This window comes from Pogona vitticeps, chromosome 3 (genome assembly GCF_051106095.1).
Source record: "Pogona vitticeps strain Pit_001003342236 chromosome 3, PviZW2.1, whole genome shotgun sequence".
In the NCBI taxonomy this organism is placed as follows: Eukaryota; Metazoa; Chordata; class Lepidosauria; order Squamata; family Agamidae; genus Pogona; species Pogona vitticeps.
In genome coordinates this window covers 99,372,158-99,399,647 of record NC_135785.1, presented here as the reverse complement: position 1 = coordinate 99,399,647, position 27,490 = coordinate 99,372,158, and the positions used below count along the sequence as shown (strand labels likewise).

General features: G+C 40.9%; 1 protein-coding gene across 9 annotated transcripts; it reads right to left on the bottom strand.

Annotated features, from left to right (window-relative positions):
- Window positions 1-269: 269 nt before the first annotated feature.
- On the bottom strand, window positions 270-27,152 carry SLC16A9 (solute carrier family 16 member 9). Of its 9 annotated transcripts, XM_072995136.2 has the most exons (8): window positions 26,541-27,020; window positions 23,304-24,038; window positions 21,239-21,304; window positions 14,189-14,414; window positions 5,825-5,968; window positions 5,099-5,194; window positions 2,130-3,047; window positions 270-1,383 (listed from the first exon to the last, which is right to left on the bottom strand). In XM_072995136.2, the coding sequence occupies exons 4-8, from the start codon at window positions 14,382-14,384 to the stop codon at window positions 1,199-1,201; spliced, it is 1,539 nt and encodes a 512-aa protein (XP_072851237.2). In that variant the 5' UTR covers window positions 14,385-14,414; window positions 21,239-21,304; window positions 23,304-24,038; window positions 26,541-27,020; the 3' UTR covers window positions 270-1,198. The 9 variants fall into 9 exon arrangements, with proteins under 9 accessions (XP_072851237.2, XP_078247074.1, XP_072851236.2 ...); XM_078390948.1 differs by lacking the exons at window positions 23,304-24,038; window positions 26,541-27,020 and adding an exon at window positions 27,134-27,152; XM_072995135.2 differs by lacking the exon at window positions 23,304-24,038.
- Between the last annotated feature and the right edge of the window lie 338 nt (window positions 27,153-27,490).

The following is a 27,490-nucleotide window of genomic DNA, read 5'->3' as shown; positions in this document are numbered from 1 at the left end:
ACTTTGGTGCATGTTCTGTGGACTTAGTACATTAGCCCCATTCATTTCTGTCAAGGGCCCTATTAAATAACTTATTGGATCATTTCTTCCTGGCAACCATGTTTCAATATATGACCATTTAGAAATGAAACTCCTTTGAATCTTTGAAAGGGCTAATTCTGTTGCCGTTTAACAGATACTGTATAATGATTTGATGAGGTTAGGGGGACTTCTAAGAGTTTCATTAAACTGGAACCGACGCAAGAGGAAAAAATGTTTCAAGCTCTTAATTATTGTTTCATTACTTATATTTATTCCTTGGTTTTACAGATTTTGGTTGAACAGTTTTTTTTCACAAACATGCACAAGATAGGCTTCTGAAGAAGTCAGAAGTAAGCTATTAGCAGTGCAGCACCTTCAGAAGCTTCACTCTTCCCCTCTGATTTCTTCCACAGATAAGGTGACCAAGCTCTTTTGCTGGGCCATCCAACAAGGCATTTACCTTCTGAGGAAGCAGCGCTCAGACTCTTATTACATTCAGGCTGATATGACCAGGCTGTTTTAAAAGTTTCTGCCTACAGAAGAATCAGCATTTCTGCAGTGGGAAGCAAGTGCCATCTTTGTCCAAAGATATGCAAAAGCAAAACTGTTTCCATGAAAGTTCATATAAAATACATTTTGTTCCATTATAAAAAATATTCCGCTGGTGAATATGTAGTACAATACGCCATCAGAAAAGAAGCCACAAGTGAGGGAACATACTAGCACCAGATCTGACCTCAATGCATGCTTCAGGGTGTATGCAGATTTCAGTGCTCAACATGAGTGTACCACTCTGTATATGTAGAGTCCCCAACAGCAGAACTACTGGGGAAGCCCTTGCAGAGGAATTCCACATATGTTTCACGGTTCCAGTGCATGCATTCTGAGCCCCTGATGGAAGGTAGACCAGAAATATAACTCCTGCGCAACAACAGGGCTTTCTGATTATCAGCAAAGGGAAGGCAAGAGGCACCTCGTGCTGATGGTATTTTTCATGTGCTATAGTCAAAAATGGGCTATACACCCCTGCAATGGGCTCTGGGATCAAAGCTATAAAACATCTGAAGATAGTACAAAAAGATTTTTTTTTTACTTCATAAATTAAAAAAATGGAAATGACTAAAAATGTCTTGCTTTGCAGTATAAAAAAGTAGCAGCAACTGTTTCACGCTGTTGCCTACACTCTTGTTGCCTCTTTGTAGGAGTAAGTGTCTGGAAGTGGCTTTTCTGGTTGATTGTTACTGTCTGTGTTATTGCAACATGGCAGGGCTGCCCCCAACAAAAGCAGCCCTCCAAATAGGACACAAAGTCCACTGAAGTAAAATGCTATCTCATAAGACTTTGTCCAGTCATAAAACCAACCTGGAAAAGAACAAGAGGTATTATCAGTTTGCGCATACTTTACATAATGATCTCCTGAGTTTCTTTTATTATCTGCATCCAGGGATTAAACAGTAAAAGACTACATTTGCTGTTTTCTATAAGGAGAATGGAGTATATGGAGAATATTAGCTGCTTTTCTGTGAGGTTAACATTGACTGCATGCAGATATCATGGCAAGGCATGGTTTGTTTTTACATCTGAACCAATTCCAGCACACAAACCATAGTTTCTGATGACCTGGCTGGAGGTCAGGGTAGTAACAAGAGCCAAATAATTACAGCAGGATAGAATATTCTTGTTAGCAGTGTTTCCCTGCTCTGCTGAGTTAACCTTCAGTCTTCCGGATCAGCCCACCAAGATATATACAGCATTGCTCCCAAATGTCTTTGCACTCAGATACTGTCAGATCACTAATATTACATCCACTCCTACCTCAACCTGGGAAAATATAATAGAATAATATATGGTTTTGAAACTTTGTGAATCAGAAAATTAAACAAGGGCCATTTTGTACAAACAGGGTTTTGTCTGTAAGATCTACTTTCTCAAATTTACAATGACCTCTAAGCAGAAATCAGGTATTTCACTTTCCAGGATTTCTTATTTAATAAATTTGTATTTGCTACAGCCAACGAAAATTAACTTCTCTAGATGGAAACACAACTTTAAAATCAAGTAAATATTCCACAGTATAATGGACTATGCTTTTAAAGAAGAAATCTTACCTACAATTGGCGGTCCGAGGCTGTTTCCAAGTCCAGCAAAAAACATCAGTACTCCATAAGCATGTGTTAATTTCTCAATTCCTACTGTTTTTGTGGTGACATATGGAAAAATTGACCAATTCCCCGTCAGAAAACCTAAAACACCTGAAAGTATTGCCAGTGTAGCATAACTTTGGGCAAATGGAATCAAAACCAGTGCCACTGCCGTCATTATTAAGGTCAAAACATATAGATATAAAGCATTGATCCAGGCAAAATCTGCTAATATTCCTAGAACAAGTTTACCAATGGCAGTCATGATGCCTATTATAGAAATAAGTGGAATTACACAGTCTTCTTCACTGATGTTTGAACTCTTTGCTATGTCTTCCATGAGCAGTGATGGAGGAAAGCCACCAATGTCAAAGAAGAAGATGGCAATAAAAAGTGATGAAAACACTTTGTTTTTAAAAAGACCCAGTGTTTCCTCCCAGTAGTCTAAATACAAATGCCATTTCTTTTCGGCAAGCTGTTTACAAAAATATGTCCGTTCTACAACTTTCTTCCTGTAAGTGTTTGTCTCTCTGGGTGTTAATGATAACAGTTTATTCTTCATTGTAAGAGACTCCTGCTTACAATCATGAAGAGATGTTCTATTCACATTTTTTTCTTCATTCCTGGACTTTTCAAGTATGTTTATGCTTTCTTCGTAAACATTCTTCTCTTTTTCATTATAAATGAGATATTGCTCTGGAATCTTCTCAAGGCATGGCATATCTGGTAAGGTGGCACTTTCTGACTTCAAAGGCCTCATTAGACTCCCGCAGGCTAATATATTTAGAGACAATGCACCAACAATAAGCAAACACCCATCCAATCCATACAGCTCAATTAATTCTTTTTGTAAGGCCGCATATATAAAAAGCCCAATACTGGATCCTAAAAGGAAAAAATAAAAGTAGTTAAATTATTTCATGTGTCCTTGTGTGTTTGTGTGTGTGTGTGTGTGTTTGTGTGTGTGTGTGTGTGTGTGTGTGTGTGTGTGTGTGTGTGTGTTCTGTGCTGTCAAGTCAGAACTGACTTTAAAAAAGGTAAAGGTTCCCCTTGACAATTTTTGTCCAGTCGTGTTCAACTCTAGGGGGCGGTGCTCATCCCCGTTTCCAAGCCATAGAGCCAGCATTTTGTCCAAAGACCATCTTCTGTGGTCACATGGCCAGTGCGACTTAGACATGAAATGCTGTTACCTTCCCACCGAGGTGGTCCCTATTGATCTACTTGCATTTGCATGCTTTCGAACCGCTAGGTTGGCGGGAGCTGGGACAAAGCGACGGGAGCTCACTCCGTCATGTGGATTCGATCTTATGATTGCTGGTCTTCTGACCCTGCAGCACAGGCTTCTGCGGTTTAGTCCGCAGCGCCACCACGTCCATTAGAATTGACTTATGGTGACCTTAATAGGGCTTTCAAGGTAAGTGAGATATTTAAGGTATAGTTTTACCGGTTCCACTCCCCCAATAGGTTTCCATGGCTTAGCAGGAATTTGAACCCTGCTCCAGAGTCTTAGTCCTCACTCAGTCCACTGTACCACACTGGGATGGGAATTATTTCATATATTAACCTATAACATCCACACTGCATGCAGTCCACTAGAGCATAATAGTTTATTACTATTGTAATATACTCTAACGTAGGTGATCAGAGCCATAACTAGTCATTTGGTACTTGGGACGAGTGGAACAATCTCCGACCCACTTTGCCCTTAAGCATCGGCATGAGCCCCATAAAAAAACAAGAAAAATGTGGTGTCTCCTCAAGACATAAAATAAAATAAAGTTTATGCTTTCCATACACAAAAATGTGAATGGGGCCAGGAGATGTTGCCATTTATTTTGTAACATGGACCATCAGATCTACCCCTAGATTTTCATGCCCTATAAATTTTGGTGTCCTGCAGCAAAGCCCCATTTGCTACACGCTACTTACAGGGCAGCTGTGGCTAAATACAATGTTTTAAAATTGATGGCTCTCGCTAAATACAATGTTGAACTATAGCTAGCGTCAATGTTTCAGCTTGGTGCAAACACAGTGTTTAACTACATTTGCTTCCTTTCCCAGGATTAAGATCATAAGCACCGAAGTTCCATTCGGATCTACCAACCTTTGGTAAGGCATTAAAAAACTGACTTGATCGTATGGATCCTCTCCAGCCTTCTATCCTCACAAATTCAGTTTCAATTACTTAATCCTTCTTTATCAAAGCTCCTAATTTGCTAGCAGGTTTGCAATGCGGATTTAAAGAGCTAAGACAAAACCTAATTTCGAAGCACAGAGGTCACAACAAATCATGGTTTGAATTAAAAGAGGAAGTAAGAGTTGGACACTTGGCTGTGGAACCAGAGGCTGAGAGTTCGATTCTTTACTGTACCTTCCAGGAGAAAGAGGCAGCATGCATAATCTTGAGCAAGTTGTAAAGTCCTAGAGCTCTTCAGAAGAAGGGAATAGGAAACACTTTTGAGCACTCTGTGCCTAACAAATCCTGGAAGGGGCTTGGAATTGACTTGATGGCATATTATTCATTAGAATTAAGTGAGGCATAAAAAGGAGGAAAAGGGAAGAATGTCTGCGCAAACCACTTTTGCCATGGGCATTCAACCCTGGATGTGAGAAGGACCTATGGCGAAGCTATGGTTTCACTTGTCAAATTACAAGTAGGCACCAATATCAGCAGGAGCTGTTACTTATTTAGGAATCTAACAGGAACGGAAACCATCATAATTATTAGTAGTCAAAGCAAATACAGTGCTTTTCTGTTACAATCAAACAACTAAACCATTTCGAAACATGGTTTAGCATCCTTGTTAAATACCAATTCTTAATCATAGTTTCACTGTTTTCATTAAAATTGTTGCGCTTAATGAAATCATAGTGACATGTTATAGTTGCATAACGATATTCAGAAAAAGGGGATTAATTTAGGCTTTAAACCTTACCTGTTGAAATTAGTCCAAGTGCAAGGCCTCTGCGTTTGTCAAAATACTGGCATGTGATAGTTACTGTTGCAGTATACAACAAGCCACACCCGAGTCCTAAAAATACAAAATGTTCATAACATAGAAATCAGGTATTCTTCTTATGAAATTAACATTTTTGACAGTTTTTACCCAAATGCCAATCTGATTTATGAGATTAAGTGGCATGAAGGATAACACTGGAAATGAAAAGGGTTTTGTGTCAAGCCTCCTTGGAATTACCATGTTTCCCCCAAAATAAGACAGGTTCTTATATTATTTTTTGCTCCAAAAATGCATTAGGGCTTATTTTCAGGGGATTTTTTTCATGTACAACAATCTACATTTATTCAAATACAGTGATGTCATCTTCTTCTGGTGGCTGCACAATGGTGGAGGGTGGGGCTTATTTTTATTTTTATTTTTATTAACTTATTTTTATTAACTGGGGCTTATTTTTGAGGTAGGGCTTTTATTATGAGCATCCTGAAAAATCATACTAGAACTTATTTTCAGGTTAGGTCTTATTTTCGGGAAAACAGGGTAGTGACAATGACATGTATTGCAATGCTCTATGCCTCCTAATGATAAAAAGTACCCTTTGAACATTAGAACACACTTTACACGTCAAGGGCCCTCAAGAGCCCACTGCCAAATACATATTTAGCAAATGGATAGTTTAAAAATAACGTCTATGAATTCTCTTACCAACAATAATTCCATAGGAACAAAACAGGAAGTAGAGGTTAGGTGCAAAGCTGCTGATCATCAAGCCCCCAGCAACCATAAAGCCACTGAAGATGGCGACCGGTCTTGCTCCAAAAGCTGACACGCATGTACTGCAAATAGGACCTGTGTGAGAACAGGGAGTCAAGAGAGGACTTTTAAAAAATAAAAGTGGAGAAGAACTTGAAAAATGAAACTGCATAAACAAGTGCTTGGGATCCCCCCCCCCCCTTATGACGGAAGTCCACTCAATCAGAAAACAAGTAGCTATCTTTAAAAGTTTTCCATGTTATTAGGAGAGAAAAATAATTCATTCCCAACTCCAATTTAGTGTTTATCTGGTTTTATGGAACCAGGAAGCGGAAGGTTAGCCAAGGCCCACGAGTGATTCTGAGAGCCAAAGAGGTGACATCCTCTTTCCGTAGTATTCACTTCCATATCGCATTCCCTGTCGTATAGCTCAGGTTCAAAGTTATATAATGATACCTACATCACACCTAAATATTGAAGTACTGAAAAAAGAAATGTTGCATTTTTAGAGATTTTGAGAGAAAGACAAAGTTGCATTTCTGTTCTAAAATTATTCACAGTGCAAACGATGCCAAAAGTTACATGGAAAAAAAACCTCACTGTTTTCCGCCCAACAGGACGACCACCACACTGAGGCAACTGATGATGACGTCCTGTCCAATTCTGACTTATGGTGACCCTTTTCAGGGTTTTCCAGGTGGAGAGTCCACAGGGGTGGTTTCTCACTCCCTTCTTGGCTCTTCCGGGATACTGAGTGGGGAACTGAACACCCAATCTCTGGCTCTGGAGCCAGATGCCTCATTCACTGAGCTTACCCAGCCATATTCGTTCAGGCGGCTACAAGGACCTAAAACCCAGAACAGCTTCTAGTGTCTATGCCTGAATCTTCTTCAGTTTCCCACAGTGCTCCTAACATAATGTTACTCTTGGGCATTATGGGGCCCTTGAACAGCGGCTAGACTCAACTACACAGTGGTGCTTCGGATACTGCTGCTCAAAAGTGTCTGCAGGGTTTTTTTCCAAGGGGGTGGGCAAAGTCACACAGCGGTGTGTTAGCAAAGTGGTGTACAGCATACAACATTACAGCACAGCCTTAAAATAACAAAGGCAGTTAAGATTTGAGTGGTGCACCCTTTCCACTGCCCTCAGACATCTAAAGTGCTCTCTGCTTCTGATACATCCATCCAGGGGGTGTCAAGTCAGGGAGCCTGGTGCCCGATCATTTCCCTAAGAGCCCTACAGAACGTTATAGCCCTCTGGGGGAAAACTCAGAAACCTATGTTCGACGCAGCTTGAATCTATCCCACAAGAGGGTTAATTCCAGAATGAAATAAATCATTTCCAATCACATCAAAACTCACCTGAGTATCAAGGGACAAATCTTTTTCAGTGTTGCAATAATCCCAGGCAACATCAGCTTATCTAATCATAAAAGCTTTATTTCTACATTGCTCCTCTGTTCCATGTGCACAAAAATACTTCAAAGTCTAATAGCCTGGTGTAGCAAAATAAAATAAAATAAAATGAAATCTCTAATTTTTTTGCACCTACTGGAACTCCAAGGGTTTGTAACTTAGAATATGGTGGGCTGCAGCTATGACGATAAGCATAATTATCTCACAATGCCTGAAGGAATCAAGGCCTGCAATATAAAGCAATTGATGCACCAAGGTCCTGGAAAACCAGAGTACTATAGTGTGTAGAGTACACTTCCAATTCTTTCCTTTACATATTTTGATTTTAAACACATTCAACAGTCAGGAATGTTGTGGCACAATGAGCTCGCTTGGCTGGAGAGTTGACTAATTGTTTTGCAATTACTTTAATAAACTGCTATTTAACCCAAGACACTTCAAGCCTCCAGCTGAACCTACAACCCTGTATAGGAAAGGAGGTGAGAGCATTATTTGAATTCTCCTTAGATGTCCAAGGCTTTAATTAATATCTCCACACATACCTCCCCACTGGTAACTTTCCTGTCAAGACTTCATGAATTCCATCTCTAATCTGTCCAATCTCGAGACTGTTCTGTAATGTAATTGGCAACGTCTTTCTGTTCTTTATCAACAACTAGTTTTAGTGGACCACAATTTATAAAAGTCTGGTGGGTCATCAGCTCCACTAACATTTCCACTCTCCAGAGTGGGCTGCTGTTAAATCCCCTGATTCTACCCACAGCAACAACATCTTTTTTTCTTTGCTGCTTTTTCTTTAATAAAAATAAAACTGCCCCAACTCACATTTTGGATGAAGAAATAGTTTTTTGAACAGAAAGGATCTCCTACACTCAAAGTTCACAACAACAGTGCCATCTTGTGCATACATAAAGGAAATGCACACTGAATGATGGGTTCTTAAACCATTGCCCAAATCAGAGTAGGGATCTGGCCCCCTATTTTGATTAAAGATGTCAAAAGTATGCATAATGGATAAAAATAATCCAGTAGTCTAATTTGAAGTATCTTATGAGCATATGTGACAGTCAAACTTGCTGCTAGGCAAACATGCTAACAATTTCAATTTGAAACAAAATTGTTCTTAATTATTTTAAGATAGTAAGCAAATGCATTAACTTATTTATACTGGAGTGATGGGGGGGGAGAGAATGCATCCAGTAACACAACACAAACAAAAAAAGCAATGACTGCTAACATTACAGAAGTTTCCTACTTTAGCCGCCCAGGGTAGACTTCGGTTTAAATGGGCAGCATATAAATAAAAAAAAATAAAATAAAAAATAAATAATTCTTATTCTTGTTCTTATTCTTATTATTTAGTAAATCTTATTTAGCACATCTACATTTTCCCCTGCTCCCCAAATATTTTAACTCAGTGCTGAATTCCAGTAGCAAGTCACAACTAGACCAGACCCAATGAAAGAGTGGAACTTACAAAGGAGTACATTCCTCACCAAATCCCCACTGATCCAGTGGACCTGGTCTAGTTGTGATTTACTGTTGAATTTCAGCCAGTGGTTCTGATGATGTGACTCTGCCTGTTACTATCCTGTTGAGGAGAACAGCTTTATTTAAGCAGCAAGGAAGCACTGGGGACAAGAGGTTTCTGTTCATTTGCTTCAATAAGCTAGGCTTTATTGGAACTCTTCAATAAGTATGTAGAAACTATGTGCTGGAATCAACACATCCAATGTGCAAGAATAAACTTACGTGTCTCTCTGAGATGACAGATGGGGTCAGCAACTATAGAACCAACCTGGGGCTATATCCTCCCCGTTATGCACGTACCCCAGATCACCACATAACAAAACCTTTTTTCCAAAGCAGAAGTGAACATAAACTGTTTGCCAGTTTTGGAAGAGAAGGCACTTTGGACTTCAAAGTGATATACTCCACCCAAAATAGCATAAAATTGATGTTCATGCCTGCTGAAGGCTTCTGGGATGTGATTGTCCATTTTCATATATTTCTGCAATGTGGGGCTTGGGAGCCACACTTCAAATCTTGCTGGGCTGCATGGCACCCCACTGGCTGCACAATACCAACCCATTATCTGCCGCCATGCTTTAGATCTTCCATGACTCCGATGCAAGTAAATAAACCTCACTCCAAAGCTGTGTACTTGCAGAGCCAATTTTTGATAACAAAATTACAGTATGGTACTGTGGAAGACTTCATAATTTACCAGTTCTCCACCGTTTTAACAAATTGTCATGCATTGAAAGATAGAACAATGCCAACAATGACTAAAGTTGTTGAGAACTGGTATCTCCTACCAGCCACCTGTCCAGTAATGGAGACAGCATGAAAGAATACTGTAAAGGTTCTACAACTATCACTATTAGGAAGGATTGCAACAACCAAAAGGAACATCTTGCCAAAACTACTGTTTCTGTTTCAAACAGTGCCAGTGAAAATAGAAAAGAAATATTTTGATGATCTAAACAAGGCGATATTAAAATTTCTTTGACAAGGAAAGACAGCTAGAATCAAATTGAAAATGTTGCAAGAATCCAAGGAAAAAGGAGGCTTTGGTTTACCAGACTGGACCTTATATTACTAGTCATCTGTCCTAATGTGGCTGAAAGAATGGATTAGTCTGAAAAACAAAAGACTTCTGTATTTAGAGGGGCATGATTTACAGTTGTGTTCATGTGCCTTTTTATGGTATCAGAAAGCTAAAACCCACAGGTATTTGCAAAACCACTATATTAGAAACTCCTTGTATATAATATGGGAAAAAATAAAAATGAAAATGTACACAAAAATACCAGGATAGGTTTCACCTATAGAAGCATTTGTTCATCCCAATCCTCTGAATTTTGAAAAAAAAAATTGATTTATATAGACCTTATAGACCAGGAATTAGATGCACCATGGTGGCCCATAATGCAAATACAATCTAGGTATGAAAGGGATTAAAAATGTATGATTTTTATAAAGAACAGACAATGTTTGACTAAATAATGTTAACATCAGATGATAAATTAATTAGGAAAATATATAAATTTTTTGAAATTGGAAAATGGAGGACGAACAGGTCAAAGAAACAATGGTTCAATGGGCAAAATTTTTTGGATATAATATTGACTTTAAAAAATGGCAAAAACTGTGGTTTAGAAACTATAAAATGACAATGGCAACATCTTATACAGAGAATTTTAAAAGTTTTATAAATGGCATTTACCACCCGATAGATAAGCTAAAATGTACTATAATAGGTCAAGTAAATGCTGGAAATATCATAAAAAACCTGGAACTTATTATCACCTTTGGTGGACCTATGATAAAGCAAAAAATGTTGGGGGGAAAATACATATATGTCTTGTTAAAATAATCAAAAGAAAATGTAGATTTTAAGCCAGAACTCTTTCTATTATGTATAATACCAGAAAGTGTTGATAAACAAAATGTATATTTAATACTGCATATTTTAACAGCTGCAAGGATTATGTTCGCACAATACTGGAAGAATGAAGAAACACCTATGAATCAAGAAATGGTTAAAAAGATATTGGACTGCGCCGAAATGGATAGACTGACACTGAAAATCAAAGGAAAAGAGATACAGAATATTATCAAACATGGAACTTGTTTTATCAAGGGTTAGAAGCACGTTGTATAGATTAAGAGCTTAATATTTATTGTAGTTGTATTAACAAATGATTATAAGCTGAATCCAAGTGACACAATGTTAAATAAGCATGGATGGATTTTATAAATAATAATAACAAAAAGAACATTTAAAAAAAGAATACTGTAAAGGTGGTAAGTAATTGCAGACTGACGGTGCCAGCAGCATGGGAAATAAGAATAGAGCATCACATTCTGTCCAACAGATATTCCATGAGGTCACCCATTCAAGGACAGAAGAGAAGAGATTAGACTGGGTTTTTGATGCTGAATTTGCAGCTAGTAGCCAGAAGCCTTCGCAACCCAAGCCTAGAACCTCTTGTGCTCATTTCCCCCCGAGCTCAATCCACCTGCAAATTCATAAACCTCTCATCCCACCCTGCTTAGCCAACAGCATAAAAGGCATGCCAAATGAGAAAGTGGTAAACAAGGCCACAGACAGGAGAAAAAACAACTGCCCTTAGGTCAGATGCTTTGCATTTTAAGGATTCACACTCCACCACAAGGAGCTGTGGCCCAGAAGTAGATTCCCAATGCCATAGTCTACTTCAGAGTCTTTCTCAAAATAACAAGAAGAAGTTGTGTGGTCTTTGAGATTTCACAAATATAAGAGTGGGTGATATCTTTTATTGAACCACTAAAATATTCCAAACATAATGCTAGGAATGTTGCTTGCTATGTGCTTGATACGGCCCCCAGAGGATTTTTGAAACCTGAGTCCTGAGATCACCTCTCCAGGCTGACTTGGCAAAAAAAATGTACCATCAATTTTTGGACTCTTGTCTCTTCTGCATTATCCATGGAGTGGTAGTTTGGAGCTTGATGAAGTGGAATTCCTCCATGAAAGCTTGCAACTCTGATTTTTTTTAAGTGGTCCCATAAAAGATACCACTGACTTTTACATTTCTTAAAATAAATCGTTTACTTGGAGCTTTCCATGGTCCTGCAGCCACTGGGCAGTCTTGCCTCAAGCATATCTGCCTCAAAACAGTGTGCAGTCAGCACAGTCGTGTTTCATTTACCTGCACTCTTTTCTGCCCCTCTGTCATTCTGCCAAACAGATTCTGAAACTTTCTGAAACATGAAAACCTGCCCAGTAGAAAGATGAGCACACATATCACAGGCAACACTGCCCCTATCATAATATCAATATATTGGGGGGTGGGGGGAACCTTACGCCTTTCTCATTATTCTGCCACAGGAATCTGATAGTGCCATCAAGTAATGAGATTTTTTAAACCAAAAAAGAAGTAAAGGCAAACTATCAATAGCTGCCAAAAATGACAAATCTCCAATTAAAATCACCTCCTGTCCTGCAGTATTTAAAACAATAACATGCCCGCATGGTGATCCCTAGTTATTTTCTCCCTCCTATTCCATACTGCTGAAAAAAGAGGAGCCAGGACAAGAATTAAATTTAACAGGGATATGTGCAAAGTTCTACATTGGGGGGAGGGAAATAACCAAACACACAGTTAAGGATCTTGGAATTGTTGTAGATCACCAGCTAAATATAAGCCAACAGTGTGATGTGGCTGCAAAGAACGGCAAAAGCTGTTTTAGGCCACATTAACAGAAGTATAGTCTCCACATCCCATGATGTTCCCTTCTATTTGACACTGGTTAGACCTTCTGCACCCTGCACTTCAAGAAGGATGCTGTCAAACTGGAACAAGTTCCAAGGAGGAAAACAAAGATGATCAGGGGGATGGAAACAAAGCCCTACATGAAAGAACTGGGTATGTTTAGTCTTGAGAAAAGAAGATTGAGGGGAAGATGTTGTAGCACTTTTCAAATACTTTGAAGACTGCCATGCAGAGGAGGGTCAGAATTTGTTCTTGATCATCCCAGAGTGCAGGACAGATAACATTGGGCTCAAGCTACAGGAAGCCAGATTTCAGCTGAATATCAGAAAAAAATGTCCTAACTGTTAGAGCGGTAGAGCACTGGAACCAATTCACTCGGGAGGTGATAAGTGCTCCAAAGCTGGAGGCATTCAAGAGAAAATTAGTCAACTCTCTGTTAGATATACTTTGATTTAGATTCCAGTATTGAGCAGGGGCTGGACTTGATGGCCTTATAAAGGCCCCTTCCAATTCCGTCATGGTTCTAATAACTTTAAGACAGATTTGAGGAACCTACAACTCTCCAGATATAGTGAGACTACAGCTCCTCCCTGCCTACTGGGCCATACTAGTTTGGGCTCAAGGAAATTGCTGACCAACAATAATTGACAGGCGAAAAGGGTCTCCAGCCAATCAGTCTTATGGAAGAGACAATGAAGCATGTGCTCCCTTTTGGGCAGCAGCATTCAACTGGATAGCCATGAATCTAAAACATAAGCAATATTTAAAACTTTGACAACACAGCACAAAAGACAAGATGGGAAAAACCCTTTCTGATTCTGTTGTTACAAAGAAATGCATCATGTCGAGTCATCTGGAATATGTTAAAGTTTTAAACTAATATTTACTCCATTCGCAGACAAAAAAACAAAAACAAGACATTTGTTTTATACCAGCATATGTAGCTATAAACTATATTTTAATGGACTACTACACTAGAGAATTCCTAACCACCAGCTCTTGAATATATACATTCTTTATTTCTTCCACAGCAAAAGAAAGAAAGAAAAAGAAAACAGAAAGAAATAGCACAAGGAATATTGAATAAGAGAGGTTCTATTTTACTAAAAATTATTCAGAACTGGGATTGTAATTGTACCTTTGAGACATGTAAACTTCTTCAGTCATGTAAATTGAACAGACCTACATATAAAAAGCAGTAGAGATCCAAAAACCTAATGACAAATACAGGAATTATCCCTCTGAAACTTTACTAAAGAAGGTCAGCTAAATTCTGAGTAAGGTGGCATGATTTTAAGAATGATATCTGAAGAAACAAGACAATATGACTAGTGCAGTTTGTATTAGATGTCATATTGCTATAGAAGTGATGTATAATAACTACTTATAATATATTGGCAGTTTCATATACTAAAGTTGCATGTTTCACTTCCACGTAAAACAACAGCTGAAACACCATTGCCTGTTCTGATCTTATTCTAAGATGTTCAATTCTTTAAAAAAAAGAATTTTGCTTTGGGCCAGAAATTTAAAAGCACACATGTATTTTAAATTGCATGCTTTTTCAAAAGGCATCTGAAAGATACCTAACACTGTCAAGGATTATAATTTAAATTCTAAGCTTTTTCTTAAAGACTTACTTGCAAGCAGCCCAACTCCACTTGCAAGGGATCCAACCCATGCAGTCTTCCCTTTTCCTTCCCCAAAGGTGTCCAGCCACTCTAGATACAGAACCCCAACAGCTAATGGAGACCCATAGCACAAGAACTGGGTAAAAAAGGACACGAGCACTATTATCCAGCCCCATCCACCATCTGGTGACTTCTGGAACACCATTTTCCAGGAAGAAGTCACAGTTCAGACGTTCTGTGTGAGAAAACAAACACAAATAGAAAAACCGAGCTGATTAGTAAAATGAATAGAGGTAACGGATCATCAGAAGGCTGAGAATATTTTTAATGATATAAGGGGAGATTTTATAGAATTTGTATTAATAAAAAAGTACACTTACCTTCACAAAGAACATTGCCATTTGGGAGGGGATAAGAGGCTCCATTATATTAAATGGAAAAGTGGAAGTATCTTTATTGGTCTTGGTGAAGGGGAGCACAAAGTTTTAGTTACATTCATTAGATCAATTATGATTAAGTCAGTTGTGTTATGTATTGTTTATAATCATGTTATGAATTGTTTTAGTTGGTATAACACTGAACATGTGTGGTACAGGCTTGCCAGGCAGATGATAGAATGTATCCCACGGGCAAGGAAAAATTACAGATCAGCAAAAATTGGGTTTACTTTTTTAAAAAGTAAGTGAATAACAGTCCTCCAGAGAGTGGGGCATTTTGCCACATATCTTTAGGGAATTAGCATACCATTTTGTAAGGCATATTATATATATTTCCCATTACTTTAGAAAAGCAGCAGTTGTGTTTTGTTCAGTTTGTGTTTTTGTTTCAGAAATCACTCTCTCAGGATTTCCAAGACCAAACAGTATCCTCAGGTAAGTTTTTAAAGGGGAAATCAGCTTAAGCCTTGGGGCAATTTTTGAACTTTTGACTCTTGTCAATCAGGACCCATTAGCTGATAGTTAGCTAACAAAACTTTTTAACTTCTTCTTGACCAAACAGACTTCTCAGAATAATGTTTGCAAGAAGATTCTGGTTGTAAAAGTGCAGACACAACAGGAATGTTTTAAAACATTTAAATATAACAAAAATTAAACATAGTTTTTAAAAATATTGTATGAAAAATACAAAACATATATTCAGAAGCTCACTCGGTTAACCTTTGAAATTACTGTTTTTGTTTTGTGGCTGGGGATGGTCTTTCTTCATGTTAGTAGAGCTTTGGTGTTTATATCCGGTCATAGTCTCCATTCTACCCATTCTGTCACTACACAATTGCTTGGTAATTTAAAGAACCTCTAAAGATTCCATGAGCTATCTCTCTCACTTCTCACTGTAGTGACTACACGAGCTAATGACCTCCCAAATGTCCTATCATTAACAGCTATTGACAACATCTCATGTTAGGTCATCCTGTCTTCCTACTGCTTGCCCACTTCCTAGCAATATTGTCTTTTCAAGTAAGTTCTGTTCAGGTCTTGCAAACTAACAGCTGTGGATTCCTTTCCAGAGTCAATCCATCTTTTGTTGGGTCTTTTTCTTTTCTTATGACTCCCACCCCACTTTTCCCAGTAACATTGTCTTTTCCAGTCTGTTCTGTATTCTCATTATATGTGCAAGGTAGGCTAGCCTCAATTTCCTCATTTTTTTCTAGTTAGAGTTCAGGCTTTACTTGATTGAACACTCATTTATTTGCCTTTTTGATGGTCTGCTGTATCTTTAAGGCTTACCTCCAACACTACATTTCATATGAATTATCTCCCCCCCAGCACATCTTTTTTTCAGTCCATGTTTTACATAGTATGGGTGATTCTGACTTGGTTTCAAGCGACAGTCTTTGCTAACTCCCAGCCACTAATTTTTATTTTATTTTTATTTGTTTTTAAAAATAAGGTGACATCTTTTGGAAACTATGCAGGCAATATATTTGTAGAGCAAGGATTTGGAAACTGGAAGGTAAGTTTTTAGACTGCATTCTGTAGCAGCATTAGTTTACCTTGGAGATTAAAGGGTGTGTATGTTTCACTGTCATTTGTGTTGCACTTACTCACACTTTTGCTTCACTATTTCATGAAGTCCAAAACAGCCCTTAAAAATATTTTAGCACAAAGGGACTGCAGCCACATCCCAGTTGTTCTGGCTTCTGCCCTTTCCCGGCAACCAGAGTACAGATCTTCTGGGATCCTTTCGTATTGGATAATTCTACATCAGGGACATTGCTATTTCAATTTTGTGTCATGTACATATATTTAAACTTCTATTAAAAAAAAAACCTAGGTTCTTAAATTCTCCCCCTCCCAAACAACAACAACAACCTCTGGGGTTATGAATGTGGGATACTGTGCTTCTGTAGCCACAATTCAAAATGCCAGGAAATGGCCCTATCTTGCTGCACACTATTGAGCTGAGATGTCCAGCGCTCCGTTTTGCCTGGTAACCTTCGATTCCTTTCAGTCGGTGATGCCTGATGCTGTGGACAAGGTGCTTGATCGCTGTCATTCCACCACCTCCTGCCTTGACCCTTGCTTGACCCTTGCCCGGCCTGGCTAATCAAAGCAGCCAGGCCGATAACAACAGAATGGGCCACAGCAATAATAAATAGGTCTTTCCTTGAGGGCAGGTTTCCATCTGCCCTCAAGGAGACACTCATTACGCCCATAAGAAAGAAATCTAATTTGGCGGCGGATGAAATTGGCAATTATAGGCCTGTTGCCAATGTTTCTTTCATGAGCAAAGTGGTCGAGAGGGTGGTGGCCAATCAGCTTCAGGCTCACTTGGATGAAACAGACGCCCTGGATCCGTTTCAGTCGGGCTTCAGGCTGCGCCACGGTACAAAGATGCGATTGGTCGCCCTGTACGATGACCTGTTGAGGGAGGCTGACAGGGGCAAAATGTCTCTGTTGGTCCTCCTCAACATCTCGGAGGCCTTTGATACCGTTGACCACAGTATCCTCGTGGGGAGGCTCTCTGAGTTGGGAATTGGTGGCTCGGCGCTTGCCTGGCTCCGTTCCTTCTTGGAGGACCGTCCCCAGAGAGTGCAGCTTGGGGAGAGGGTGTTGGCCCCATGGAGTCTCAATTGTGGGGTCCCACAGGGGTCGATTATCTCCCCAATGCTGTTTAACATCTATATGAGGCCGCTGGGTGGGGTCATCAGGGGATGTGGAGCATCGTGTAATCAATATGCTGATGACACCCAGCTCTACATCTCCTTTTCACCAACTGCAGGTGATGCCGTCCTGTCCCTTCAGCGCTGCCTGGAGGCCGTACTGCAATGGATGCAGGAAAATGGGCTGAGGTTGAATCCGGACAAGACGGAAGTTCTGAGGGTGGGTGGCCCCATGGTCGGCGGCTTGGGTGATTCTCTCACATTTGGGGGGGTGACCCTGGCCTCGAAGAGTGGGGTCCGCAGCCTGGGGGTACATCTGGAGCCGATGCTCACCATGGAAACACAGGTGGCGTTGGTAGTCCGCACCGCCTTTTTCCACCTATGGCGGATTGCCCAGCTGCGGCCCTATCTCAACACAGGGGCGCTCACTACCTTGGTGCACGAACTCATAACCTCAAGATTAGACCACTGTAACACACTCTACATAGGGCTGCCTTTAAGGCTGATGCAGAAACTTCAAGTGGTGCAGAATGCGGCGGTCAGACTCCTTAGTGGAGTGAGAAAATTCCAGCATATTTCTCCTACGCTGGCCATGCTGTGTTGGCTGCCCATTTGTTTCCGCATCAACTTTAAAGTTCTAATGCTTACCTATAAGGCCCTAAACGGTTTAGGACCTCAATATTTCGCAGAACGCCTACTCCCACCAAAATCTATCCACGCGAGCCAGGAGGTGAGGCTGAGGAGCTTGATGCCGAGAAGGCCCGGAAGGAAAAGACACGAAAATGGGCCTTCTCGGCAATGGCTCCTCGCCTCTGGAACAATCTCCCTCCTGAGATTTGCGCGGCCCCTACTTTGGGCACTTTTAAAAGTCAATTAAAAACATGGCTATACATTCAGGCCTTCCCTCCAGTTAATATCTGACTTTTCTGTTTATTCTCTCCTTATGTATTTTCTATTCTATTGTTGTATTCTGTTTATTACAATATGATTTATGTAACTGTTTGTTTTTTGTATTATTTCACTGTTTTTACTATATTGGAAGTCGCCTAGAGTGCCCTTTTAGACCAGATGGGCGGGATATAAATCAAATCAAATCAAATCAAATCAAATCAAATCAAATAAATAAATAAATAAATAAATAAATAAATTGCCAGTAAAAAAAGATGCCAAACTTTGAGTAGCAAAAGGCAGCCTGAATGTTGACAACACTGATGTCAACAGTCAAAATGATCTACAAGATACTCTCCTGTGGTCCTTACCACTCACCAAGCAGGGGGAAATCCCTGAACCTGACTCTTTTTTTCATCAGTTAACAGATTTTCACCCAAACACAAAGCAAGTATCAGGCCGTTTCCTGGCATTTTGAATCATGGATACAGAAGCACAATATCCCACATTCATAAACCAGAGCCCTATTGAAGAACTGAATCTTTGTTAATATTTGTTAGGGCAATCTGATACCAGCCCGGTTCTGGAACTGTCACTCTTACAGAGTGGCCACAAATCTAGAGCATCCTCTACCACTGCCACCTGGTGGTAATTTGTTATATAACAAACCACGTCCACCTCTCAGTTGCCATTTAAGAGAAAAATGACATATGGTACCTATGCTAAATATGTACAATACTATGTAATGTAGATCTTTTTCCTTTCTTATTCTCTGGTAAAGATTTTTGATTCCAGTCCAGACTGGACAAGTATTACACATAGGAGAGGCTTCTGTTTCCCTTGCAACTGCTTCCAATATATCTTACTTCAACCACTCAGTAATGATAATAATTGTTATGATGTCCCTTCAAGTCAATGTTGATTTATGGTGACCCCTTGCAAGGGTCTCCTAGGTAGAAAGTACTAAGCAGTCATTTACTAGTCCCTTCTTCTAGTGATGCTATAGATTAAAAAAAAGAGGGGGAAAACATTCATGGCAGTGGAACTGTTCTTTTAAACTACAATACTATGGAAGTTACTGAAACAAAAAACTGCTGAAGAGACATTAAAATGGTCCCCACCTACATACATTGATCCTAATGTGGTTCAGGGCTGCACATACCTACTAAAGAGTAAAAAAAAAAAATCTGGGTTGCATAATCCATATACAATTTAGTGCGTTGTCCCAGATCCACTCTGCATACTGCCACTGGAAGTTTTGCCATCCATATACTCTGTAAAATGCAAGAATCCCAGTGTTCTCATTGAGCTCATTATTTCAATACTGATATTTGCCTTTGCTTTCGGAACTGAGCCACTGCCTCTACGAACCAGCAGAAAAGAATTTGCACTGGAGTTTTGATACACGAAATTGCTCCCATCCCTGCATGCCAGCAGGGATAAGGAAAATGTGGCCCTACAGGTTGCTGGGCCGCAGCATATATCTCCAGCTAGGACTGATCTGAGAAACTGAAGCCTGACAACATGTGGAGAGCCTTATGTTCCCCATCCCTGCTCTAAATTAAGGGCATGAATCTACCTTGTTAGTACAACTAAAGAACACATTACTTTTCCATCCGGAGGGATCATTTGCAAATAACACCCATGCTTTGAAACACAGTGAAAGAGTAATGCCTGAATATGAAAATGAACCATCTTCTCCCTTAAAAGCTAGGCTTTCCAACCAGAGAGGCAGAAAGAGAAGAGACTAGAGATGGGCACGAACCATAACCCACCATGAACCAACCGGAAAACAAAACTGGTTCGAGATTCAGTTTTCAGTTCATAGCTGGGGGGGGGGGATACGTGCTCTTCTCACACCACCACCACCGCCTCCTCCTCCCCAAGTGCCCAGGTGCCATGCTCCCAGGCCGTGACTGGGACTCCTTGCAGGGAAGCTGGAGCATCACCTCTGAACATGTGCCTGCCTCTTTGCTGGTCACCTTGATCACCTGGGAGGCTGGTGCATGCTCAGAGGCAGCAATTAGCTTCCCTGCAAGGAGCCCAGTTTCTGCCTCAGAGCATGGCACCTGGCAAGGAGGAGGGGATGGTGCCACCTGCGCCACTCCAGGTAGGCCAGACGGCCGTGGCAGCAGGAAGGGGGCAGTTGGACCATCCTGGTTTGCTGAAGCAAACGAAACACCAAGTAGAAAAAAAACTGGCATTTTGTTTTGCTTCGGCAAAACCCAAACTGGGTCATGAACCAGCCTGGATCAGTTCATGCCCATCTCTTGAAGTGACACACCATCCTTTTCAACGGCTGTCCAAATATGACAGTCATTCAAAGATGTCTTTACTCTTCCTCTATATGAAAACCTGGCTGAATGTTTGCTTTGCAGGGAGGCCCAAATGGGCAGCTTTTCTTTCTTTAGATGCCACGGCAGCTGGGCTAGATGGTCCGTTCCAAGACGGCAAGCCCTTTCAAGCAACCCAATTAGAGCGGTCTCCCTGTTCCATTCATCCAGTTCCTCCAATTAATTAACATACACTCATTTTTTAAAAAGCTATCCTAGGAATTTCACCCCCCTTTCCCCCCTCCAAAGACAACAAGATTAGCTTCAGTTTTTGGGAACAATCAAGATATCCAAATATCAGGAAAAAAGAAAGCTGCAAAGTAAAGTAAACATTACAAGAAATGCTTAATAAGGAATAAAAGAAAAACTGTAGGAGCTGCATCCAACATGGCACAAATTAACCTTCTGCCTTTGCTGTGGGGCACCCCCTTGCTTGCTTTCCCTCATGTACTCCCAAATCTGCTTTAAAGGGATAACCAAGACAATAATTTTTTGAGGTTTAACTGTTCACAGAAAAATGGGCTACCAATTCCATATATTTATGAGGCATGGCAGGGGGCTATCGTAGGAGGGCATGTCTGTTCCTCCAGCAGTTTCTGTTCTGCTGGTGGCAGATAGACAGGACTGGATACAGCCCTGAGTTTCGTTATGCATCTTAATTTACACGGAAATCTAGTAAAGAAAAAGGGGAAAAATCATAGAAACAATAGAAATAAAAAAACATATATTACTTACAAAATGCAATCTTTATTCATTCAGTTTTCCAGAATGTGCTATTGTTTGTGTATCTGGCAACTCAACCTGTGGGGAAATATCAGATGTAGACGAATCAAAAGAACTGCCAAAATCAAGTAGTGGAAATAAATGTGGAAATACAGTCTAGTCTACAGGTGCTTTTATACATAGGGATGATTTTATATAGTGACTTCAAAGACTTGGCAGTTTCTTGGAAACAAAACAAAAACAACACACAGACCCATACACAATGTGACTCAACTGTCATCATCACTCAGACAGCAACCTTGCACCCAAGGTGAGATATAAGGAGACCAACAAAGGGGTGGGGGGGAATTACAGTCTTTTGTAATGATTTAGAAAACTCCTAGAAAGCCAAATGATTTTGATTTATTCACTGGTAATACTTTATCCATAAAATATACTCAATTTGACTTATTTTTCCCTAGCAATTTTCTAAACTTTAAATGTGGCATTTTATAACTCAACAATGTAAATCCAGTTCCTAGTCCAAACTACAGCATACCCATTGAATCAGCTTGTGAATGATGCATCAACAGTGATGCATGTTCAGAAGCAAACCCAATAGGTCTACTCTAGGTTGGACTATTAATTGGATCCAGGCTAACCCCTCTGTTTCATAAAACCAATAACTCTTAGCATTTACATACTGCATCACAAATATTCACACACACACACATTGCAGGAATCCTTGCAAAGATAATCTATGCCAATATTAAACTACATTGCAGATTCTGGAGACTGAGGATATGGGAGCAGTAGTTTACCTAAACCGTTTCTAGTTAGGCTGCAGCTAAAAAGCTGAGATTCAGAGATTCCTAAATCAAATCTTCTGCTACCTATTACAATACTGCATGAGATGCATATTCAGATGGGATGTCAGAATGACTGCTTTATTTCAGACAATACACATTCTCAGAGTCTGAATTAATAAATGATCTTCCTTAAGATTACCTGGTGTGATAAAAATTGTTTCCCACTTTTTTTGGAAAGCAAGTATATCTGATAGCCCAACTAACATTTCTTCAGAAGCCAAGAGTCGTTGATAGTTTGCAATTCTATCATGAACAATTCTTTCAATTTCAACTTTTTCTGCAAAGAAAAAAATGTGCTTCCTCTTTTCAGAAATTTTTATTTCTTCATAATAGTTTCTGACAAATAAGTTTTCCTCCCAAGTAATGTTGCACTAATATAAACCAGTAGCATGGAGTAGTACAGTACTCCTGTTACAGATGAAACATTTTTAGGGGAAAAAATGGAAATTTTTGGAAATGTTACATCTCTAACTTCAGTAACTGTGTTACACAATCAATTCAAGCACTAAATGATTTACAATGCTTTTTTTATAATGCTCGCCAAGTATCTGAATTGGCAAGGCATTGTTTAAGTGACGAATAGTTAACTGAAAGAAGCAGTTACATCCTAGCATTTTTATGGCACACCACAAAAGTCAGATAAATGCTGCACCTTACAGTTCACAGTGTTATACATACTGGGAAAAGATGACAGATAATGTCACATGATGCAATGGTTACCTGATTTTATCATTCCATTTTCTTGTTTCCTTTTCAAACCAGAACCTTTTCAATCCACTGATGTGGTTTCCCTTGGCACATCAGAGGTATACAGTCAAGATCTCTTAACAGTTAAGGCACAAGTAATCTCTACTAAATGACCCTGTGTAGGCAATTTTGTTTTAAAAACACAAGAAATGTTTTTCTTGGAGAAGGCTCAAGGTGATTCACAGAGTTCAGTGTTCTTCCTAAGAATTTCCATGCAATCATTCGTGGGCTTTGATAAATCTTCCGCCCATACTCGGAATAGTGGACAGAGCATTCTCGTTTAAAATCTCTCTTTGATCAAGGCATTTCTAGGGACCTTTGAGCAATCACCAATTCTCCGTCTAACTAACCACTTGCAGTGTAATATATCTATTATGAGGATAAAACTTGATATCCCTATGCTTGCTACTCTAAGTACCTGGGGAAAAGAATATACAAAGGTGGAAAATGCAGGTAAATTGAACCAAGAAAGTATAGCTTACCAGTAGTGGCCACAAGACACGACAAGAGTGGTGTAGTCTTAAGGGTCTGATGTTCCAAACACTACCTTCGTATTTAGTCCACGACTAAGAACACTTTGTCCTCACTCACGTCTATGAATGATGACTACGTCCATAAATGATGTCCTTACATTGTCCAGAAATGACACCAGCGGCAGCACCAGTGGTGTAGTGGAGGTAGAATGCAAGGGAGAAAAGCCCCAGAGCTTTTTTTTTTTCAAGTGCAGGAGTGATGACATCATTTGCTGGAGCACGAGTCACTGATTTCTTTGGTCTCATTCCTTGCAAGTGAATGAAATGGTAACAAGGCTCTCTAGTTTTCCAACTACTTCTGATTGGTTACCATAAAAGAAGTCAGCAAATAAGCAGAGGCTGGATACTGCTTTTATTTGATCAGGTCGTTACCCAGATATCTATTCGTAAGATTGCAATCACATCTGAAGAAACAGATGTCTCCAAGAAAGCTAACACTGAAATATAACAGTTAGTCTTTAGGGTGTCACAACATTTTTGTTTTGTACGTTTCGTTTTTGCTTTTTATTTCTGTCTGGATACGGTAGACGTAGTAATTGTATATTATGCCATATCAGCCTTCCACAACCTGTGCTGCCCTCCTGTCATATTAGATCATGATGGGTATTTTTAATTAAACATGTCTGAAGGATATAAGGTTGGAAGAAATTGTCCTATTTACTGCTGCTCTTTGGGTAGACTTTGCTAGAGAAAATAATGGGACATGGTAATACATGGCTAGCTCAAGACAACATCCAACATGTTTGCACTACATTCAGAAGGTACAAATACACCATAAAATAGAACAGATGGTTGTGGTTGTTGTTGTTGTTATGTTTATGATTATTATGATTATGATTATTAGTTTTATTTATATGCCACATTTCTCCCAACAAGGGACTCAAAGTGGCTCACAACATTAAAATTCACACAATTAAAAACACAGTAAGTTAAATATCAAAAGACAAATTAAACAATATATGATTTAAAATCAGATCAAAAGATTAAAACATAAAATATTACCAAAATGCAGCCTTAAAATTATCATAACATCTAGAGATACATAGTGAAGGACAGGTCGTCACAAGGGAATAGGAATTTCAGCCCTAGACACACACTTTCATTCTCAAGATACAGTACTTCAAAGCTAGCTGATGATAGGCTAGATGATACCATCAACAGGAGCTGCTTGTGGACTGAACAGGCTGGCACCTCACCTCAACATTGACGGATGTGCCCTGTGTCAGTGTTGCCATAAAGCTGGAATATTTACAACATGGTTAGGACCTGCTTAAATTTCTCAAAAAAGATACTCCAAAAATAGGAGAAATAATGAAGCCACATGGTGCAAATGTCTTTTCTATGAAAATTACAGTATTCTGAAATAAAGGAACACCTAGCCATCTTTCTAGCATTGTGATATTATAATAAAACAGATGTTTCAGAGGTGATCTTGGAAATATGATCAAAGAGAGACAAAAAGGCTTTTTTATCTGAAAAAGGCTTAGATTCTGCATTCACATACTCGAGAATTTCTTACACCACATTGTGATCAAACCTACACAACCACATACTTACTCATGCTTACAATTTCTTCCACCAGCAAATATATGGCAGCTCTTCCAATCATGTGTGTGTGTGCATGCACGCACGCACACATACATATCTGTATGGCACAATATTCCCTGGCACAGAGCTGTCTGTTCTGCCACTGTGTGTTTGTAACATGCTGCATGACAACAAAAGTAACAAAAACTGTCCAGGCTGTCTCAGCCCAGTTCAAACATTCTTGATGGGGCATCAACCTTTGCTGATGCAGCTCACTTACCACACAATAGACCATGTGCTATATCAAAGACAGAGAGAGATGGCAAGGCATGTTATGCATGGGAAGAATATTGGTAATGGTGGGATGTTTCAAAAGCAACCATTGTCTGTGACATATATACCTTTACAGGACTTGAGTAATGTACATCCCAGTCTCACAATTCCAGGAGCACAGACTCAGACTCTCACTCTTATAGATTCATCTGGTAGCCATCAACCTAATCGGACTTTTACACTACATCCTGGGAAACAAGGTTCCCGAATACGTTTATAATATTAAGTTTGGTGTACAGCAGCAGAGATGGAAGGAAACACAGATTTAAGACCATAACGTCTAAACAGGAGCAAGTAAGTTTACAAATGCAGACTAGACTCAGCTGAACACACAGTTAGGGCCTGGAAAAGCAGAACTGAACTTCTGGCCACCGTCCAACCACCATTATCAAGAGTGGTTCCAGATACAACTTTTATCTTGGAGCTGCTCTGCCTCTGACCTGAAGTTTTGTACAAGGTCCAGATCATGTCATCTCCTGTTTGAGACTTCCCACCACTTGCGTCTTCTTTCTTACCAGAAAATCCATGTAGAAAGAAAAGAGGGAAAGTGCACACACTACTGTACCTCTCTGCAGCAGCTTCCTCCTTTTATTCCTGGAAGCAGCCCCAGCATCTGTACCCAGACACTTTTACACTCACTAGCAATTAAGAACAAAGATCTCTGCACACTTACTGAGAAGTAAATAACTCTATGTTCAGCATGTCTTGTTGTTTAGTAGTTGTGTCTGACTCTTCGTGACCCCATGGACCAGAGCACGCCAAGCCCTCCTGTCTTCCACTGCCTCCCGGAGTCGGGTCAAATTCATGTTAGGAGTTTGGTCAAATTCATGTTGGTCGCTTCAATGACACTGTCCAACCATCTCGTCGTCTGTCCTCCCCTTCTCCTCTTGCCTTCAGCATGTCTTAGGGAGTCCCAGGTATAAAAAGGGGCCCACTAAATAACCCACGTTGTTACATGATTTTGTCAGAGATCAAGTGGCATACAGAAAGGCGGCAAGTTCCTACGTTTCTGGGAGACTCAGAACACCCCTGGCTGTTGCGAAAGGATGGTGATCAGGTAGGTCAAGGGGGGCAAACATGATCCCTGCTGCCTGATCTCTGCGCGGCTGCAGAGAGAGACCGCTTGCCGTTTCCACACACCCCTCCACAGCTGACGTCTGGAAACAAAACAAGACCGCAGGGACTCCTCTTGGCTCACCCGCCCCGCAAGCCCTGAAAAAAAGTTTACCCCTCGCCTCCCTTGCCCCACCCTCTGCCCACCCGTGACCCCCGCGAAACCCCACCCCAAGGACTCCTCGTCGTCACCCCCACCCCTCCCGCGTTTACCTGCTCCTGCCCCCGCCCGGCGGGCGCCCCAGGCGAGAGAGAAATCGGCGGCCGCGCGTGCCCCCTTCCCCGCCTCTGCGCGCGACACTTCCTCCGCCCCGGGAGGTCCTGAATGGCTGTCCTCAGGCCACCGGGGAGAGCCGCCGACCGGCTGGAACAAGCCGGCTGGCCCCGTCGGTCGGTCACTGGGCCAGACGGCAGCAGGCTCTTCCTCGCCGCCTTGCCCCCCCCCCTCGCCGCCCTCCTTGCATCCTCCAGCAGGGAGCTGAAGGGGAGAGAAGGCGGCACTGCCGGGTGCAGCCAGCCAGCCAGCCAGCCAGAACCGGCGGCCGGTACAAACCGGTTGTAACTAAGCGAGAGGGTGCTGTGCGGCTTGTGTGTGTGTATGTGTGTTTTCTGGGGAGGAAAAGGGAGGCGGCGGCCTTAGCACGGCGGCGGCTGAGAGCGCCCGCTGCTTTTTCCTGCCGCCAGAAAGAGGCGAGCGGCCAAGGTCTGCGAGCAATCTCCTCAGCCCCAGGTTCACCCCAGGGAGGCGGCCAAAGAGAGCTCTGCCTCTGCCTGCCTGCCAGCCAGCCTGCCTCCTGACAACGCACCTGCGCCGCCATGGTCGCCGGCGGCCCCTTCCCCCTCGGCGCCCGCTGGAGTCCCCTTCACCCCGCAGCGCTTCTCGAAGGGGGAGAGAGAACGCGGGAGGGCGACCCTTTCCACGCCTGGGAAGGGAGATCTTTCACCCCGGCTGGCGTCTGAGAACGTGGCCCGCGGTCTGCGAATGCTTACGCTATGAATAAAGAGTTGGGGGCCTTTCACGTGCCACCATTTATTTGTTTTGGGGGGTTTGGGGTTTTTTTGGGCTACGACGGCCATACACACACACACACACCCGCGGGAAACACTATCGTTCGATGTCGCGAGGATGCTGGGATCAAGTGTTGTGTGAAAGGAAGCCTTAA

Excerpts from the sequence above, each read along its gene's own strand:
- SLC16A9 (XM_078390948.1), bottom strand. The coding sequence starts at position 14,384 with ATGGTGTTCCAGAAGTCACCAGATGGTGGATGGGGCTGGATAATAGTG. Across the intron at positions 5,969-14,188 it reads TGGAGTTGGGCTGCTTGCAA|GTCCTATTTGCAGTACATGC; the intron begins GTAAGTCTTTAA and ends GTTCTCACACAG. Across the intron at positions 3,048-5,098 it reads ACTTGGACTAATTTCAACAG|GATCCAGTATTGGGCTTTTT; the intron begins GTAAGGTTTAAA and ends TTTTCCTTTTAG.